General features: G+C 37.9%; 3 protein-coding genes across 3 annotated transcripts; 1 reads left to right on the top strand and 2 right to left on the bottom strand.

Annotated features, from left to right (window-relative positions):
- Positions 1–688: 688 nt before the first annotated feature.
- K444DRAFT_615976 (glycoside hydrolase family 18 protein) lies at positions 689–6,130 on the bottom strand. The gene is made up of 24 exons (XM_024880830.1): positions 5,598–6,130; positions 5,343–5,544; positions 5,059–5,183; positions 4,930–5,003; positions 4,775–4,874; positions 4,650–4,692; positions 4,461–4,598; positions 3,947–4,409; positions 3,744–3,892; positions 3,505–3,692; positions 3,439–3,454; positions 3,171–3,384; positions 3,102–3,117; positions 2,707–3,046; positions 2,398–2,558; positions 2,266–2,343; positions 2,142–2,215; positions 2,060–2,083; positions 1,895–2,000; positions 1,669–1,844; positions 1,446–1,534; positions 1,363–1,396; positions 1,217–1,301; positions 689–1,166 (listed from the first exon to the last, which is right to left on the bottom strand). Exons 1-24 carry the CDS (start codon positions 5,876–5,878, stop codon positions 806–808), a joined length of 3,537 nt encoding a protein of 1,178 aa, XP_024733086.1. The 5' UTR covers positions 5,879–6,130; the 3' UTR covers positions 689–805.
- A 911-nt stretch (positions 6,131–7,041) lies between these two features.
- Positions 7,042–9,404, top strand: K444DRAFT_535543 (carbohydrate-binding module family 18 protein; the record flags this gene model as incomplete). Its single annotated transcript, XM_024875297.1, has 7 exons — positions 7,042–7,178; positions 7,232–7,296; positions 7,373–7,627; positions 7,673–7,782; positions 7,831–8,240; positions 8,292–8,915; positions 8,972–9,404. 7 exons carry the CDS (start codon positions 7,042–7,044, stop codon positions 9,402–9,404), a joined length of 2,034 nt encoding a protein of 677 aa, XP_024733087.1.
- A 416-nt stretch (positions 9,405–9,820) lies between these two features.
- On the bottom strand, positions 9,821–11,649 carry K444DRAFT_566638 (uncharacterized protein). The gene is made up of 2 exons (XM_024877137.1): positions 11,072–11,649; positions 9,821–11,021 (listed from the first exon to the last, which is right to left on the bottom strand). Exons 1-2 carry the CDS (start codon positions 11,479–11,481, stop codon positions 9,983–9,985), a joined length of 1,449 nt encoding a protein of 482 aa, XP_024733088.1. The 5' UTR covers positions 11,482–11,649; the 3' UTR covers positions 9,821–9,982.
- Positions 11,650–17,519: the final 5,870 nt, after the last annotated feature.

Below are 17,519 nucleotides of genomic sequence, written 5' to 3' on the forward strand. Positions count from 1 at the left end.
AACTATTCCCCTAAGAGTTCTTTATATAGATTTATAAAAGAAATTAGATATATGTTTAATAAGTATTATATTTATAATAAATATAAAAAAAGTAAAAAATTAATTTTTAAAGATTATAACTCTAGTATTATTAGGAAAAATACAAATAAAGTTCTATAATAGAACTTAATTATATATATATATATATATATATATATTTAAGTAATAGTAATAGCTTAAAATTTAATTAATTATAATATATATTATATTATATTAAATAAAAAACCTTAGTTTCTAATTCTTACTTTTATAATAAAATAATTAAGAATAATTCTTTAAATATATAGTTTATAATAGGATTTTAAGAAAGATTTATATATATCTAATTATATAAACTTTTTTTTAAAAAAAATCTTTCTTTATAAATAAGTTTCTATTTTTCTTAAAATATATTTTTAATTATAAAGTTTTTATTACTAAATTATTATTTTTATATATAAGAGATATTAATTATTTAAATTAAGTATTATAAACTTATAATAAAATATATATATATAATTTTTAAAAAAAATATTAGTTTTATATTAATCTTTAAATATTAGTAATTTTTAACCGAATTTTTTTTCTTTATTTATAATTTAAAGTTTAATTTATTTATAAAACATTATATTAAAAAGAAAAGTATTAAAAGATATTTAATATTTATTAAGGTCTCAAAATTATGTATTAAAAAGAAGCCATATATCTTAAATTAGTTTGTTAAGTTATATAAGATCTTATATAAGAGTTTCAAATCATATCTTCTCTATCTCACTGCCTTACTACCTCAATCGCCACGCACGACGCCGGTCTCCTTCGGGACCTTGTGCACAGGTGTGCTTCCCGCCTTTGTAGCACCATTCGTCCCCTGTACCACAGCTGCCGTCGTAGTAACTGCAGGCGTAGACTTGTATCTATTACCCCGCCAATGAGGATGATAGAACTCTCGTCCCGACTCATCAACAAACACATCACATTTATCGCAGTCGATTTCAGACCCGATATACTCCCCTTTCAGGCTTGCAAGTACTTCTTGCCGTTTCTGATATTGAGCACTAGCTATACTGGATGGTTGATTAAGCTGATTAGCGAAGGGTGAGGGTCGATAGCTTTGGAGTGGCCAGCCGTAGGCTGCGCTGGTGATGATACTATTTGGATGTTAGTAACTGGAATTTCTATGAGTGAGCGTGATGTTTACGGATCGTTATTCAGGACACGGAAGCCGTGGTCGGTGACGGTGCTGACGACTGGGTTGCCGCTAGGGTCATTGAATGATGCCGTTGCTGAGCACAGGTCAGTTGTTCATGTTTCTTCTCGATCGTTGCATTAAGTTTATTCACGTACCCCAGCACTCTGAGCCTGCTGTTTGCGAGTCAAACTTTATGGTGTTAGATGCATTCACGAGCGATGGAGAGGGGAATTCGTACACCATAGCGTTGGACGAAGTGGGGAGCGACATTGCTGCCTGCGAGGCGATTCGCATCCATGCCGGAGAAAGCCCATGTGATTGGCACGACTTGGTTATGTTAGCTTGTGGTATGATGACAACTTTTGTGCTACTTCTTGATGATTGCATTATTCTAGCATCTCCAAGGAAGCTGGCAGAGAACTTCGCAGCAAAGTGTGAGAGGGAGACGGGCTAGGACTTACCCGGACTAGCTGAGCTACATTTATTAGCCTTGTATGAGCTACACGGTTGGTATTGAGCGAGGAGGAACTGTCCGAAATCTGTTCCTTGTCGTCCGTTGGCAGGGCCATTCACCAAACGACAAGCCTGTGAGTTCGGGAGTCTCCCTTCAAGAAGCGAACCCATGGGGAATTCGTCTCTATTTTTTGTCAGCAGGATGCATGGAAGAAAAAAATCTTGGATCCTTACACCTGACACCTAGCAACGCCACCTATAGCAGTCTGCGCGGCTGCTTGCCAACCAGAGTGTTGGGGCGACCATAGGCTTTTCATGTAGTTTGAATCGGCCAGTCGACCTGCTCAATAGTCAATATAAACAGGTTTTTTCTTGTTTTCTTTTTTCTGTTTAACTTGCCTCCGTAATGATATACAGTATTTCCTGAACGACAAAGTCAGCTTCTCGGGTTGATCAAGTCCTATTAAAAGTTCTAACTTACCACCCAGCAAGTGGTCTATGGCCCATCTTTGATTGTCGCATACCTCGTCCCATCCACCTGCAGTAGCTACCATTCTAGGACGGGTGTTAGTGCTCAATTTCACGAATTGAAGTAGTTCACTTACCCATAGACACATGTATACGTGACGCTGCAGTCGCATGATGTCGCATCACTCGTGCTAGGATACGTTGCAATGGCCCATCTGAACGGTAATTCAATCAGCAGAAGTCGTTAAAGACCGAATCAGAGTACCCACTGCCCATAAGCGGTCTTGGATCCTCCAGTATTACCGGTCTTAGGATTCTTCGGATTTGGTCCACCCTGAGGCCCACTCGCAGGCCTTTTGTTACGGAGGACCATAGCATGTGAAGCTACGCCAATAGCAACTGCGCCCACTGTTGCGCTACCTGCGGCGGCCTAACCAAAAACATTCGAGTCAGTACATTACCAAACGAGTCATTGGAGCGTAAGAAGCAATCTCCCAGAGACCATAAGTCACTTCATGTATATCGAATTCTCGCACTAGTGAAGCATCTTGCAAAAGAGGTTAGAGAAAATGACTCACAGCAGCCTCGATCGTCGCAGCTGCGGCTAAAGCCAAGCAAATGACATTTGCAGCAACCTCCGCTGCGAAGGCGATTTCAGAAGCACCGAAGGTAAAGAAAGCTGCTGCTGCTGCTGCAATTGCTTCGACTGCAATCTCAGCTGCACTCAAGCAGACACGCCCAACAGCTGTATTGATTCCGCGCTTTTCGAGACTCCGCTTTCGCTTGGATGATGTGGTTTGATCGATAAGGTCAAGGCTTCCAGTATTGGCGGTTGGGGAAGCTACAAAGCCAGAGCAACAGTAAGCCTGAAAGCCTCCATTGCACGTCTGATCTTCTATTGTACTTGTATCAGGGTCACTGCATCAAACATTAGCCGTTGTTCTAGAGCTGCATGCATGGCGGTGAGAGGTACTTGAAGTAGTGATTTGCTAGGATTAATTAGTATTCGGTTTATTATTAAATGTGTCCAAAGTGAACTTACTATTTTCTGCAATTACAATGTCCGAATCATTGGCGCAAACTGCTGAGCAGGGCATACCAACGCCGTTCCACCCTTCCCACTGGCACTTTCCAAGAGTAGTGCCAGGGGCACAACATAAAGATTGCACGTCCGTGCCAGAGCATACAGTGTTAACAGTAGCATCCACGCCGTTATTTGCTACTTCTCCTTTGGCTTGGGTGACAGGATAGTAGGCCTAGTGCTTGTTAGTGAAGTCCAAATCAGCTATTAACACGTGCCAAGATCTCACATCGTCACAGCCTTGCCTGCACTCTGTCAGCTTTGTTGATAATCGTTATCAGCTGGAATATCTTACCCACAAAATGACCAATAACAAGAGGTCTGGACAGCAGTTGCTGTGGTAGCTACAGCATACTGGGCTTTCAGTTCCGCTGCTTCTTCGGCCGTGTTTCCATTGGTCGCACCAATGCCAAGGAAATCCGCCATGCTGTCGCCATTGCTATTGTCCTGATCAATTGACCATATCATAGTGCCACCAAGACACTTTGTTATGTCAGTACGCCGATATCAATCTGCCGGGCACGGAAAACCTACCAGAGCATTCGCTCTCGCTAGTTTGACTTGCATGCTGTTACCATCATCGTAACTCACCCACTGCGAATCACCCCAAAAGACCCAGTTGACTGCTGCTGCATCATCATACGTCGGTTCAAGTGAGTATTCATCTATGATTGCAAAGATTTCTTTATAAAAATTCTGTCAGGCCACTCCCGAGACAGAGTGGTTTAGGCACTTACCAGCGTTCGATAATGTGCCAGCGGATGCCGTACATGCTCCAGGATCGCCTCCTGCTGAAAACATGCAGACTCCATTGGGCGTAACACATGTTTCATCCGAAAGAGTAAAGGATCTTCCATACCACCCCAAGCCAAGGGTGACCTTGTCTGGTGTAACACCGGCACGCCAAAGCAGATCAAGTCCCAGAGAAATTTCAGTCCAATTAGTGTGCGGTCTGATATAGGGTCCTGTGAACTTCGAGGTCGAATCCCAAGTTCCATGAATATCGTAACTCATGAAATTGAACCAATTCACGTAATTTTGCATCGAGGCGACATCGAATCCTTGAAGATACCAGAAAGAAGAGGGCAATGTGGCCGTTACACCCTTGTTTGAGCCAAATTCGCTGCGCAGCTCTTTCACCAAGCTGACAAAATTGGCTGTATCGGCGGCAACACCTCCACGATCACTTGCTGCGGGGTACTTCATGATAAGTCAGCACTTTTGACGCCGCAAATGACCGTGTCAACATACCTCCCAATCGATGTCAACGCCATCAAAACCGTAGGTCTGCATGAAAGCCTTCAGAGACGAGATGAAGGCTGCCCTGTTCGAGGAAGTGCTGACCATATCACTAAAAGCTGTACGCGTATCTGGGGAATTTCCTTCGTCCTACTTGGGTGAGTATCATGTCAATATAGGTGATCGTTTTGGTGTTCATACGTTGAAAGACCATCCTCCGACGGAGACGTAAGTTTGTAGACCTCTGTAAAAATTAGATTATGCTATCAGCAAGAAGCAGATTCATAGTGCTTGGGGCATAGCGTCTCGGCTCTGGCGGGACTTACGGATAGTTCGACTTGACGGCTGTGAAGTCAGAGTACAAAGCCGCATCACCTGGGCTCATCTGCGACATCTCGAACGTTGTGGGATTGAAAAAGGCGAAGGCTACGAGTTGTCAATATTGTTACCCGGAAATTCATTAGATTCTCGAAAGGCAGACCGAAATTAATATGTGAAAGTCCAGTAAGATCAAGATCTGATGGCTTTCTGCTATCGCAAGCACGTGTACTTGACCTGTGACCATTTAGTGTTGTGGTTCATGAAGAAATCAGATGCAGGTTGCTTTTACCAGGATTCATAGTATCCAATTGTTCGTGCGTTTACGCTAGCTCCCGAGCATGAAGGTTCGGTGACCGCGCCACAAGAGCCGTAGCCCTCTTGGCAAGGCGTAGTGCCTGTGGTGTCGCAAAAGTCCTTGCTTTTGTCAGTGTGATTCTTGTCGATTGTGTATCTTGTTTAATTATAAAGCCTTCACAATCAATTGAGAAGTCCTCTGTCACCTCCACTTTGTTTGGGAGAAATTCACGCGCTTCAGGAGAGCGGGACAGAAGAGCTGAGTTTCAGATAACTTACATCGGTTGTACCGCAAAACCCAAAGTAAGAGCAGCAAACGTTGAGCGGACAGCTCGAAGTCGCTGAGGGTGCGTATTGTCCGCATTCTGCTGTAGCGTTGCAATTCGAGAGACAAGTTGAGCTCGAGCATTCCAGAGGTGAGTAACCACAGAGGCCATTACTTCCACAGCAGGCACCGTTAACACATGGCGTTCCAGGGGCGCTATGTAATGTCAATCCGTCGCTCTTCAAAATGCGTATTCTCAGAAAACGCACCATGTCCCCGTCGGTAGTGTTGATGCTTGGCGCTTTGCCAGATTTTGATCGTTACCACCACCTAAGGCTATTATCAAAGGATTTACCGTCCTTCCTGTGGTATTAACGAAAATAGGGGTAGAATCTGAATGCTTCATGTACAGCGGGGGATAGAGCGAAACATTCTTAGCAGTCACAAGTGCAATTAGCACCAGCAACAAGAACTTTGACGTGAAAGCACTCATCTTGTCGCGCTGAACAGCAACTTCATGCAGACGAAAAGTTTGGATAGGACAGACCATATGAAAGTCGTTCCTTCACGATTCAAAAATTGGCATGCTGCTATAACTCCAGTGGGGTGAGAAGCAAGCTCAATGAAGCTCAATATCCGAGCCTCATAGCGAGTCTGGAAAGTAAGCCATTCCAAAATGACGTCGCACGGGCATTCATCCCGGCGGTGGCATGAGAACGAAGATAGATTGGTGGAACATAGACAAGTTATCTGCATGGTAATCAAGACTGTCGATCAAGATCACACGAGACTACGATTCTCGGAGATGAGGGGTGGCGGCTTGAGATGAAGCACCCCCATTTCTAGGCAAACGTGACGCGGCCGAGAAGGTGAAACGAGATGAAAAGAGCAGCTGCACATGTTCCGTTGCCAATAGTGCAGCCCGCAACATGCACGAGCATGGTCGTTTTTTGCGGTGCAAGCGCTGCATTGTTTCTATGCGGGTACAGCGGTCATCACCGTTCCGCTGACACAGCTGTGCCGTTCGCTTACGATTTTCTTCAACCTCAAAATTAAATAAATCTGCACGTAATAATAAGACTTAGGTTCTATTATAGGCCAATAAATATCCTTTCTATTAGTTCTTATATAAATTTTTATGTTGCTTTTATAAAAGATCTATAAATTGAAATGCGCCGGATGCGCCGGAAGCGTCGGAGTTTTGATGTTCGGCATACGTTGGGCTGCCACAGCGCCCGGGATATTTAACGGATATTTAAGCGGATGGCGCAGCTGGTGGCAGCGAACGGATGGCGCTAGCATGGGCGCCCCTGGGCGAGCACCAGCTAGTTTTTTCCGGCCGCACTTTCCGGCTGTCCCTCCTCAAGCTGTGGTGGGATTCTCCCACTTGGTTAAGAACTTAAGACGATGTTGTGGTGAAGGTTTCGGCCCCCTTTTAGGGACGAGGCCCGAATTGGGCCACACTCCGGACGGGCCGACGCGATGGCGAAAGTCTACATTCAGATATTATTCATGACGCCGCTGCTTTAGGATGCCGTGCCCGGTGCATCTGAATGGTCGCTTCGCACTCTCTGCTCGTTTGAGTATGGAGGATGAACAAGGGGTTGTCTGTGGATCTTGTTTCCCCATTGCTCTTGAGTTCAAGGCCTCTTGTGATTTTTGTTCTGTCCTTTCGGGCCTGACTTACAACGTTCGATCGTCAACTCTGGTGCAATGTCGTTGTTTGCAAGATGTCTCTTCCTCGCTTGGGTAGTTCCCAGAGCAATGGCTTCTTTCAGTGTGTATCAGTATTACGACCCCGCTACCTTGGAGTCTATATACGGACTCTCAAGTGCGTGTATGGCTGCAGTGTGAGATTTGGGTCCATGATATAGAGTATCTACAAAGGCTGATATGTATCCAGAAATACGACCCTCAATTGCGATACATCTACAACAAATCTGGTAGCGCAAGGTGTAGATAATTCCTGTACGTCATATTTTCGTGACCCAACTTTACAGAAGTAATATTCGCTTCGGGCATCACTCACGCATGTTTCTCATAGATTGGTATCAGAATAACATCACAACCTTATGCACATCAGCGTGCACGGCATCGATGGCGACCTGGTTGAGCGCCGTCGAGGCCAACTGTGGCTCAGAAAGCATGACGTTTGGGGAAACTGTTGTAGACCCTCGATTCGTACCATATGTTTTCATCGAGAACTATGATGTGGCATGTCTGCAAGATTCTTCCGAGAATTGGTGCTACCTGGAGTCTGAGTCGTGGCAGGGAAGTAACTACATCACGTGGAATGCCGGTGAGTACTAACATCTCGTTTTATGACCATCCTAACAAATTCTAGACACGTGTTACAGTGATGACCCGCCGGTTGAATGCTCGGATCCAAGTTGGACACCAGCTAATATTAGTGCAAGCATGTCTTCTGTCACAAACTTGTACAATTCTAGCCTTGTAGGTCATGATTACTCACCTGTCTGCCCTTGCGCTGAATTTCTCTAGTATTGTTCAGAATGTTTCCTCCTCATGTGGAAGCAGAGACTTCTGTCTCCCCATCTAGCAGCTAGTGAATTCACAGACTACCTCATTGAGCAATTTGAAGACCTCCAAGGAAACTGCTCCACAACAATGCCTTACACAACATCCGCAGCGACCCTTTGGCTTACTGTTGGAGCGACTGCAACGACATCTTCTGGAGCCACGACAACGTCGAGCTCAGCGGCGACAGCAACCTGTGCTGGTCAAATTATCCCTGTCTCTAGCCCTCCTCTCGGATGCAATCCACTTTCTGACATGTACAATGTTACGACTGGCGATCTTCGAGCTGCCACTAATGACTATACCTGTGAAATCACAGCGCCAATATGCGTGCCTTCGCCTTGCGAGATCGAAGTGATATGGGGCGGTGTCTGGTAAGTGACAAATGTCACTTGATGCGCACACCTGTCTGACTCTCTTCGTAGTTCTGAGATTGCTGCGGAACTTGACACAACCAATGCGGCCTTCTTGACTTGGAATCCAAAGATTCAGGGAAGTTGTGACAATCTGGTTGCTGGGCAGCGAATATGTACCTCCCCTCCAGGAGGTAAATTCGTCCCAACAGGGATAGTTGTTGCACCAACATCAGTTGGAGAATACTACACCACCGCCACTCCTGCAGAGCCAACTCAATCTGGTTCGATTACTAATTGCGGTTTATACTATAACGTTGTCGCAGGTGATACATGCAACCAGATCGCTTTAGTGTACGGCATTACATTCGCGGACTTGCAAGCATGGAACACTTACCTGAATGATGATTGCACAAATCTGTGGTTAGGATACGCGTTGTGCGTGGCCAAGATGACGGTGCCTGCTATAACAACAAATGGATACTGTGGGCCAAGCTACAACTACACGACTTGTACAGGATCGGATTTTGGTTCTTGTTGTTCTATCTATGGAGCCTGCGGATCGACGGACGCATACTGTGGAGCCGGAAACTGCTTTAGCGGAGCTTGCAATGCAACCGCTACTGGGGTGAGCACTAACGGGGAATGTGGACCAAGTTATAACTACACCACCTGTACCGGATCCGCTTTTGGCGAGTATGTTCTCTGCTCTTTGCACATCAAGTAACATTTCCGTCGCTGACTAAACTCAGCTGCTGCTCCATCTACGGCTTTTGCGGGTCAAGTTCAGATTACTGTGGCGCAGGAAACTGCTATTCTGGCAACTGTGACACAGATATTGGCGGCAAGAGCACGACCGGAGAATGCGGACCGCTGTTCGCCGGCAATAAAACGTGCACAGGCACGCAATTCGGTGTTTGCTGCTCTACTTCTGGTTTTTGCGGTAACTCAACAGACTATTGTGGTGTCGGGAACTGCTATGATGGGGCCTGCGATACAGAATCTAGTTCGAGTAGCAGTAGCCTGAGAAGTCTCGTCTCTTCAAGTGGCCAAAGTTCCAGCGTCGTTGGAACGACTACTACGTCTGTCACACCGCCAGCCCCAACTCAAACGGGAATCATCGCCAGCTGTAATAAATATTATGTTGTCGTATCTGGTCAGTCACATAATGGTATCTTCGTCTGAAAAATTCTAACAATCGGTAATAGGCGATTCTTGTGCTTCAATTGAAGCAGCTTACGACATATCTTTCGCTACCTTCTACTCCTGGAATCCAGCAGTCGGCAGTGACTGCACAAATCTCTGGCTCGGCGAAGCATACTGTGTCGGAATAGCTGGATCTGCAACAACCAAGGCATCTCCGACGCCTCCTGGACCAACACAAACTGGTATTACTAGTTCTTGCACTAAATATTATTTGACTATTTCAGGTAAGTCGAAATAGGGACGTGTTGCTGTCTAATTCAGGTCATTTACTAACTTTATAGGTGATTCGTGCGCTTCGATTGAAGTAGAGTTCGGGATCACCTTTGCCGAGTTCTACGCTTGGAATCCGGCGATTGGAAGTGACTGCACTAGTCTCTGGCTTGGTGAAGCATATTGTGTCTCTATATCGTAATGTATGAATCAGAAACTTGACGGAGTTCTGTTGAAGAATTGGGACGAAGTATATACATCTCATTCAACCAACGATCACGTTAATCTCAAGTGAAAGTGACACAATGACTTTGACATCAATTTTTACGCGATAATCCAGTATTCGCTCACCATTCAGCAAAGATCTGATATTTGTGTGAATGCTCCTCCGTATCCGCCTCCCTGAACTTCTCAATCCCACCCAAGACACCCTCTTCACCAATTTCCCACTCCCCCAACCCCACCAGATTCGACCACAGTTCCAGCACGTTCCCAAGCTGCGGTCCATGCCAAGGAATAAAATGACAATATCCCGGCTGATAGAGCTCATTCTCTCGACCATTTGGCGACGCGATACCATGGTCCTCCTGATTCTCACCTATCAACGAATCGTCGGTGAGGCGAGCAAATCCATTTGCACCAACATTGAATGGAAGATACAGACGACATGTATCCTCGAACGTGTGATGAGCGGCTTTGTTACAGTACTCCATCCAGAGCCCGTGGCTTAGGTTGGACGCTTCGTGGAAAGGATAACCAAAAAGCGGCTTTGAGGATTTGATTCCTGAGATAAAGAGAGGCAATGGAAGGACCGGATCATCGTACTCCATTGTATCCGGTTGTCGAAAATTTTGGAATGGGTGGGGCATGAAGTCGCCTGGGGTAGGGAGACGGAGACCGGGAGCTACATATTTGATATTTTTCGGCCGACGTACTTGGAGCAGGAACTCTCGAATGAAGCCTTCTGGGATGGCAGCACTGTCTAACACATCCCGAGGTATTAGGCCAAGCTCTTCTGCTGATGCGGGCGGATTGAGCTTGGCTGTGCAGGCCTCGAGCAATCTATTTTGATCATCAGGGTTTTCCAGTGGGCTCAGTGACGGGTCTTCAATCAGGCATTCGACCCTCGCGGTAAGATTGTTGAAAGAGCTGACGGCATGCGCCAAGTCATGCTCGCTGTATGGAACCAGCTCCCAGGGTGTACATTCCACCGGCCCTCTGGTGTCTGTGCCTTCAGCTTTAGCGATGACTTTGCCTGTGTCGATCATGCCCAGCCATGCACTCAAGACGACTTCAAGAGGGTCCCATTCCATACGGCCATTGGTTGTGGCAAGTGAGTCCAAGATATCACTGCAAAATATTGCCCTCGATGTCTCTCGGTTAAAGCTAGATGAAGGTCAGTCCTTGTCTGCAAGTTAGAATTTTTTTTCGAGTACTTCAAACCGTCTCGATGACCACTAAGATTCAGATTGGTCATCTGGTACAAAGACAAGATCGCGCCTCCTTGTTCGTGCAATCCAGTATAGAGGCGACTTGGTCCGTTCAGACCACTGACATAGTAGAAGAAATTGCCATGAGGTGTTTCGTAGGCCGCTTGGAGGAACAGCTTCAGAGATGGTGACAAGCGTCTCGACCACTCTTCTTCAAGTGACTCATTCGTGATGTTTACCTGCCACCATGTGCTCCTTGGCATTTCAGTTTCTGTGTTGCCAGGGCCTGTCCAGCCAAGTTGAGTAATCAGATTATGCAAAGAGGCACAACGTTCCCAGTCCATGCCGTCTACCTCGCGGATGGGATTCTCAAGCGTGACTCGCCATGTGAGCGGGTCATCGACAGAGAAAGTCATTGTGCAAATAACGGTCAATTGAGTATAGTCAGGCTTTAAAGACTCGAGGTGAAAGCGTGCCAAGTAATCGTGAAGTCGTGGAGTTGAAATATTGCGAGGACAAAACCGTGACAATCCTTGAACCTTGCAATTAGCTATGGAAGGAGGTCGCGGCGTGTTGAAGCTACGAAAGGGGTTTCGGAAATTTATCGTTACCCCCGGGAAAGGCGGTCGTAATGTAGCCTGAGGCACCAGTGTATATAGTCAGCCCCTCCGTCTCCGTAGTAATGCAACCTTCTTGCCCCCTACCTTTTCTGCGGTGGAGCTGTATTGGGTTTAGCTTCGACAAGGTAACCCTACAAGCTTCGCACGGCCGGATATTTTTGATACCCAGCTTCCCATTCAGGAAAGGCTGTGTCGGCAAAAATTCCAGAGATGCGACGATCTGCTACTGAGGCCATTAGCGAGCTACCCACAAAACTCGAAATCGGAATTAGAAATCAAGAATTGCGACTCAAATCCATTAAATTAATTAATTAAAATAGTACTACTTAACTTTACTATCTAAATTCGAGTATTTCTCCATATACTTAATTAATTAAATTAGGAGGCTTTTTATTAAGAAATATAAAGCCTTATTAAAAGTGAAATAGTTTCAAGTATAATAGGCACACGTGATGGCGCATGGACAGGTGTCAGATGTCGTGGATCTAGTTTCCTATTTTGGGTAAAGCTTGCGATCGGAATCGTACGGATCACATGGGATCGTGTTTCCTAGTTAAGTAAAGTGCTTTACAGACTTGGCTAAGTACTAGGGAATATATAGGGAGACACTCCTAGCTTTGGAAAGGGGTATTAATTAGTCTTTTATTAGAATTAATTCTTGGAATTAGTTATACTTACAAGTATTACTCTATAGCTTACTTACCTTAACTACTTATATATTACCCTGCTATTGTGACGGCTGGTGTCACATGGTTAATACGAACGTGGTTTCAGCTAAGGGGTTGGTTTCAGCTAAGGTTCCAAGCTGTGGTTCAAACCAAGCTCGTTTCCAAAGCTCGGCGTTTCAGTGGTTTTGGCCATACCTACTTATCCACTGCCACACCTCACTCCTTCTCTCCTTAGCTTTAGATTCTGTAGGACATTGGAATCATAGATCTTTGAGCATCGTTCCATTGCTTTGTTCCTGCCGTCACAGCTATTATATACCTTATATTCTAATTAATCTAATCTTCGGGAAGTAGTTCATTATAAGGTAGTTAAGCTATTAATAGACAAAACTATTAATAGCTAGAGTATTAACCAGAAGAAGCATCTCTATTATTACTGGGATAACCTAACCGGATATCCAGGGAAGTACCTAGCCAAATACTCTTTATACTACCTAGTTAGGAAAAGGAAATAGAACTCAGATATCCCTAGAACTAGCTAGTAGAATAATAATAACAGAGAAATTAGTAGTGGCTTGCTATTATATTACTAAGTTAGAAGCAGAGATATAATAGAAAGAAGATCTAGAGAAGCTAAAAGCTTAAATCCGTTATTTTAAAAATATTCGAATATCCGGTATAGAACCTATTATATTCCCGGTAGTACTCTTAATTCGGAGGGCTTTAAAAACCCGAGAACTATTTACTTACTAGGGAAAGAGTATTAAAGAAGCCTAGAACTTCTTTTATTAGGCAAAGTTAAAATAATATAAAAATAATAGAATTATCTAAATTACTAATATAATAAAGATTATATATTATATTTCCTATTTTAAAGATATAGCCAGAAATATCTAAAAGTATAAGAAATAATTAGTAGATATTAATACTATAAATTAGGAGACTTTTATTAAGTTTATAAAGAATTCTATTTTAAATCCAAAGAACTATAATAATAATATTCTTACTAAGTTTAAGGATACTAAATAATAGCTAGGCTAGAATATTTAAAGCTTTATATCTTATTTAAATAGCCTATTAAATAACTTGGAATATATGAGTTTATTATAAGAGTAAGATAACTTATTTAATAGCTTAAGATAAGAGATTTAAAATAAGATTAATTATTAAAGAAATACTTTATAAGAAAGAAAAAAGCTTATTTCTATAGTTATAAAAGTTAAGAATAATTTAAATCTGTTTATTTAATAGAAATATAATAATAAGCTAATAAAATAATAAAAGAAAAAAAATAGAAGAAAAAAGAAAGAAAATAATAAAAGAAAATAGAAAAGAAGTATATTTCTATTATAAGATTTATAAAACCGAGGTAATAAAGATATAATAATAGGATCTAATATAATACCCGTATTAGAATTTATAAAACCGGATATAATTTACTTTATTTACTAAAAAAAGAATTATTATACTATTACTTACTTAAATTAGAAAAAACCAATTTACTATAATTATAATAAGTCTAGCTATATTATATAAGTACCCAGAACTAAAAAAGCCAAGAAACGAATATATTTTATAATAGTTATATTTATTTATATTATAGAGAATAAGGCTTTTAAAATAAGAATAATAATTAAGGTTATTATTAAAATAAGAAAAGATAAATAAAGAATTAAAGTATTAATTAACTCGAGTATAAAGGCTAATTATATAAAGAAGAAATTAGCTTTAGGTATAAGTATTTTATTAATATTAAAAGTAATTTCCTTATTCTTACTAGAGAAAAAAAGAATTTATTTATATAAAAATTATATTCTTGAAATTATTACTAAAAATATACTAGAAAACTAAAGAAAGGCTAATATATATTTTATATTATATAATTTTAATCTGAATTATATTAATATAATACTTGGATTCCTATAGCTTTACTAAATTAATTCCCTAATTTCCTTTAGAAAAATAATATAGAAATACTAGATTTAATTATAGAAGATTAAAGTTCTAAATATTAGAAAGTTTACTAAAGTAATAAAATATAAAATATATGTTTTTTTATTAATTACCTATTCTATAATAAATAGCTAAAGAATTACTATTATTATTATAAATAGGACGAGTATATTTCCTAAAAAATATTAGAATCTTTTCCGAATATTCTTTATAAAGGCTATAGGTATACTATTTAATTACTATATAATAAAGTATTATATAGATCTGGAATTAGGATTCTAACTATTATATAGTTTTATATATATTTTATTAGAAAGAAAGCTTAAAGTTTTTTAGAAATATCTTAATACTAGCTTAGAGAAAAAATAGATTTATTATTTTACTAGCCTAACTAGTATTCTAATTATATTTATTCTAAAGAAAAAAGGTAGCCTATATTTATATATTAATTATTGAAATCTAAATAGAATTACTATTAAGAATTAAATACTATTATTACTTATTAATAAGATAATAGATAGACTTTATAAAATAAAGATATATGTCACGAAACCGGGTCTCTGGGCTTGGAAAGCAAGGTAGAGTGGCTCTTAATCCGAGGATTCTAAACTAAAGAGGGAAGCTCGTATATATAGGAGCTTTGGTATTCTAAATACTAGCCAGCCGCATGCGTTATCGCGATCACGTGACGCTAAATTTACCAGTAAAGCGGTGAAGCGTAATAATATATATAAAGCTAGATTTAAAGAATACTTATTATTAGTTATAAATATAAGAAAATAATAAATAGAAAATAATATTCCGAATATATTATTAATATTTTAAATATTATATTATATTTTTTAAATTATCTAATACTTTAATAATATTTCAGGTATATATTAATTATATACTAATAGGCCTTATAAATATTATTTATATAATCTATTTAGATAATATTTTAATTTATTTAGAAGATCTAGAATAATATATAATAGTAATCTAATATATATTTAAGTAATTATAATAATACTAGCTTTTTATAAACTTAGTAAAATACGAGTTTAATATAGAAAGAATAAAGTTCCTAGAATTTATAATTAGCCTAGATAGTATAGAAATAGAAGCTAGCTAGATTATAGCTATTAGGAAATAGCTAGCCTTAAAAAATAATATTCGAGAAATTCAAGTATTTCTAAAGTTTACTAACTTTTACTAGAAGTTTATTTATAAATACTTTAAAATAGTAAAAGAATTAATTAATTTATTAAAAATTAATAAAAACCTATAATATTATTTTAGCTAGATAAATAAGGTAAATAAGGCTTTTAAAAAGCTATAAATTGTATTTATAATAGTACTAATTCTTTATTATTTTAATCTAGCCTTAAAAATTTATATAAAAATAGATATTTTAGGATTTATAATTATAAGTATAATTTCCTAGCTTTTTAGTAAAAAAGCAAAAGCTAGATAATATTCTATTATCTTTTATTTAAAGAAAATAACTATAATTAAGAATAGATATAAGATATATAATTCTAAACTCTTAGCTATTATTTTAGTATTTTATATTTAGTAATATTATCTAATATATATCCGGTATATTATTATTATTAAAATAAATTATAATAACTTGAAATATTTTATAATTAAAAGAAAACTAAATAGTTAATAAATAAAATAAATAAAAAAGCTAGCTATTTTTAACTTTATCTTAAAATACTAGCTAGAATATAATAATTTTACTAATAGATTATTAAGAAAGCTAGACTTTATAGCAGGAATAAATAAAGATATTTTATAATAAGTTATAGAATATAGAATAGAAAGCCTTATAAATAATAATAATAGAATACTATATTATTTCTATAATATTATAATTTAAGGCCCAGGAAAAAAGAAATAGGTAGGTATTTCTTAATTAGTAAAATATTAAGGAATTCTAAAGAAGAAATCTATTTTAGTAATAAAGTAATACTAGAAATATTATTACTTGAGCCTATTACTAGTATAATTAGTTATAAATAATATATATTATAAATTCTAGTTATATAAGTAACTAGATCTAAAATACCATATAAGAAAGATAAAGAAATATTATTTAAACTATTATTATAATACTAAAGGCTTAATTTATTAATATAATACTAGTAATATAAATAATTTTTAAAAAGAACTTCTATTAAAACTATTAAAACTTAGGAACTTAATATATCTAGATTATTAAAATATCGGGATATTATCTATATACTAAATAAGCCGGCTTTTAAAAAAGAATTATTATAAACTAACTATAATAATTCTATAAGTAAGTATTTTAGTATTAGTAAGATATTAGGGATTTTCTAGAGAAAGTACTTCTAATAAAATATAAAAAAAAACATAAAAAACTATATTAAAACTTGTTTTATATATTAATAAACTAAAATAAAGAGATATTTATTATATAATATACTTAGTTTATTCTTTCTTTTTTTTAAACTATAATAAGAATTTATTATAAACTTTATTATAAAACTATTTTTTTTAGAGTTTTTAATAAAATATATAATTTTATACTTATTATTATTAATAAATATATAAAAATAATATAATATATTTTAATTACTAAAGAGATCTCGGCTCCTAAGTTAGTAGAGCTATTTATATATTATATTATTAAAGACTTTAATATATTTATAAATATAATCTCTAATAAAGAATCTGTTTTTATAAGTAAGTTCTAGTTAAGTTTATACTTTTACTTAAAAATTTAATAATAGCTAAGTATAGTATTTTACTTATAAACTAATAAATAAACCGAGAATCTAAACCAAACTCTAGAATAGTACTTGAGGTATTATATTAGCTACTAGTAAGATAATTAGATAATAAAGCTTGCTTTTATAGAATTTATATATAATAACTCTATATATTTAATAATAGAAATTTCTTTATTTTATATATTATATAAATTCTATTCTAGTATTAAACTATATATTAAGAATAATATTTTAGAAAAAAGAATACTAGTAATATAGGAAAGAATATAAAGAATTTAAGTAAAATAGGAAATACTAGAGAAATAATAATAAAAAATAGTAAATATATAAAAAAAGTATTATAATAAGAAATATATTAATAAGAAGTTTAATATATATAATAAAATTATATTTTATATAAAGAATATTCGATAGCTATAATCTAGTATAAAGCTAGTAAATAGATATCTTAATTCTTTTAAAATTCTAG

Source organism: Hyaloscypha bicolor (assembly GCF_002865645.1).
Source record: "Hyaloscypha bicolor E unplaced genomic scaffold K444scaffold_118, whole genome shotgun sequence".
Lineage (NCBI taxonomy): Eukaryota > Fungi > Ascomycota > Leotiomycetes > Helotiales > Hyaloscyphaceae > Hyaloscypha > Hyaloscypha bicolor.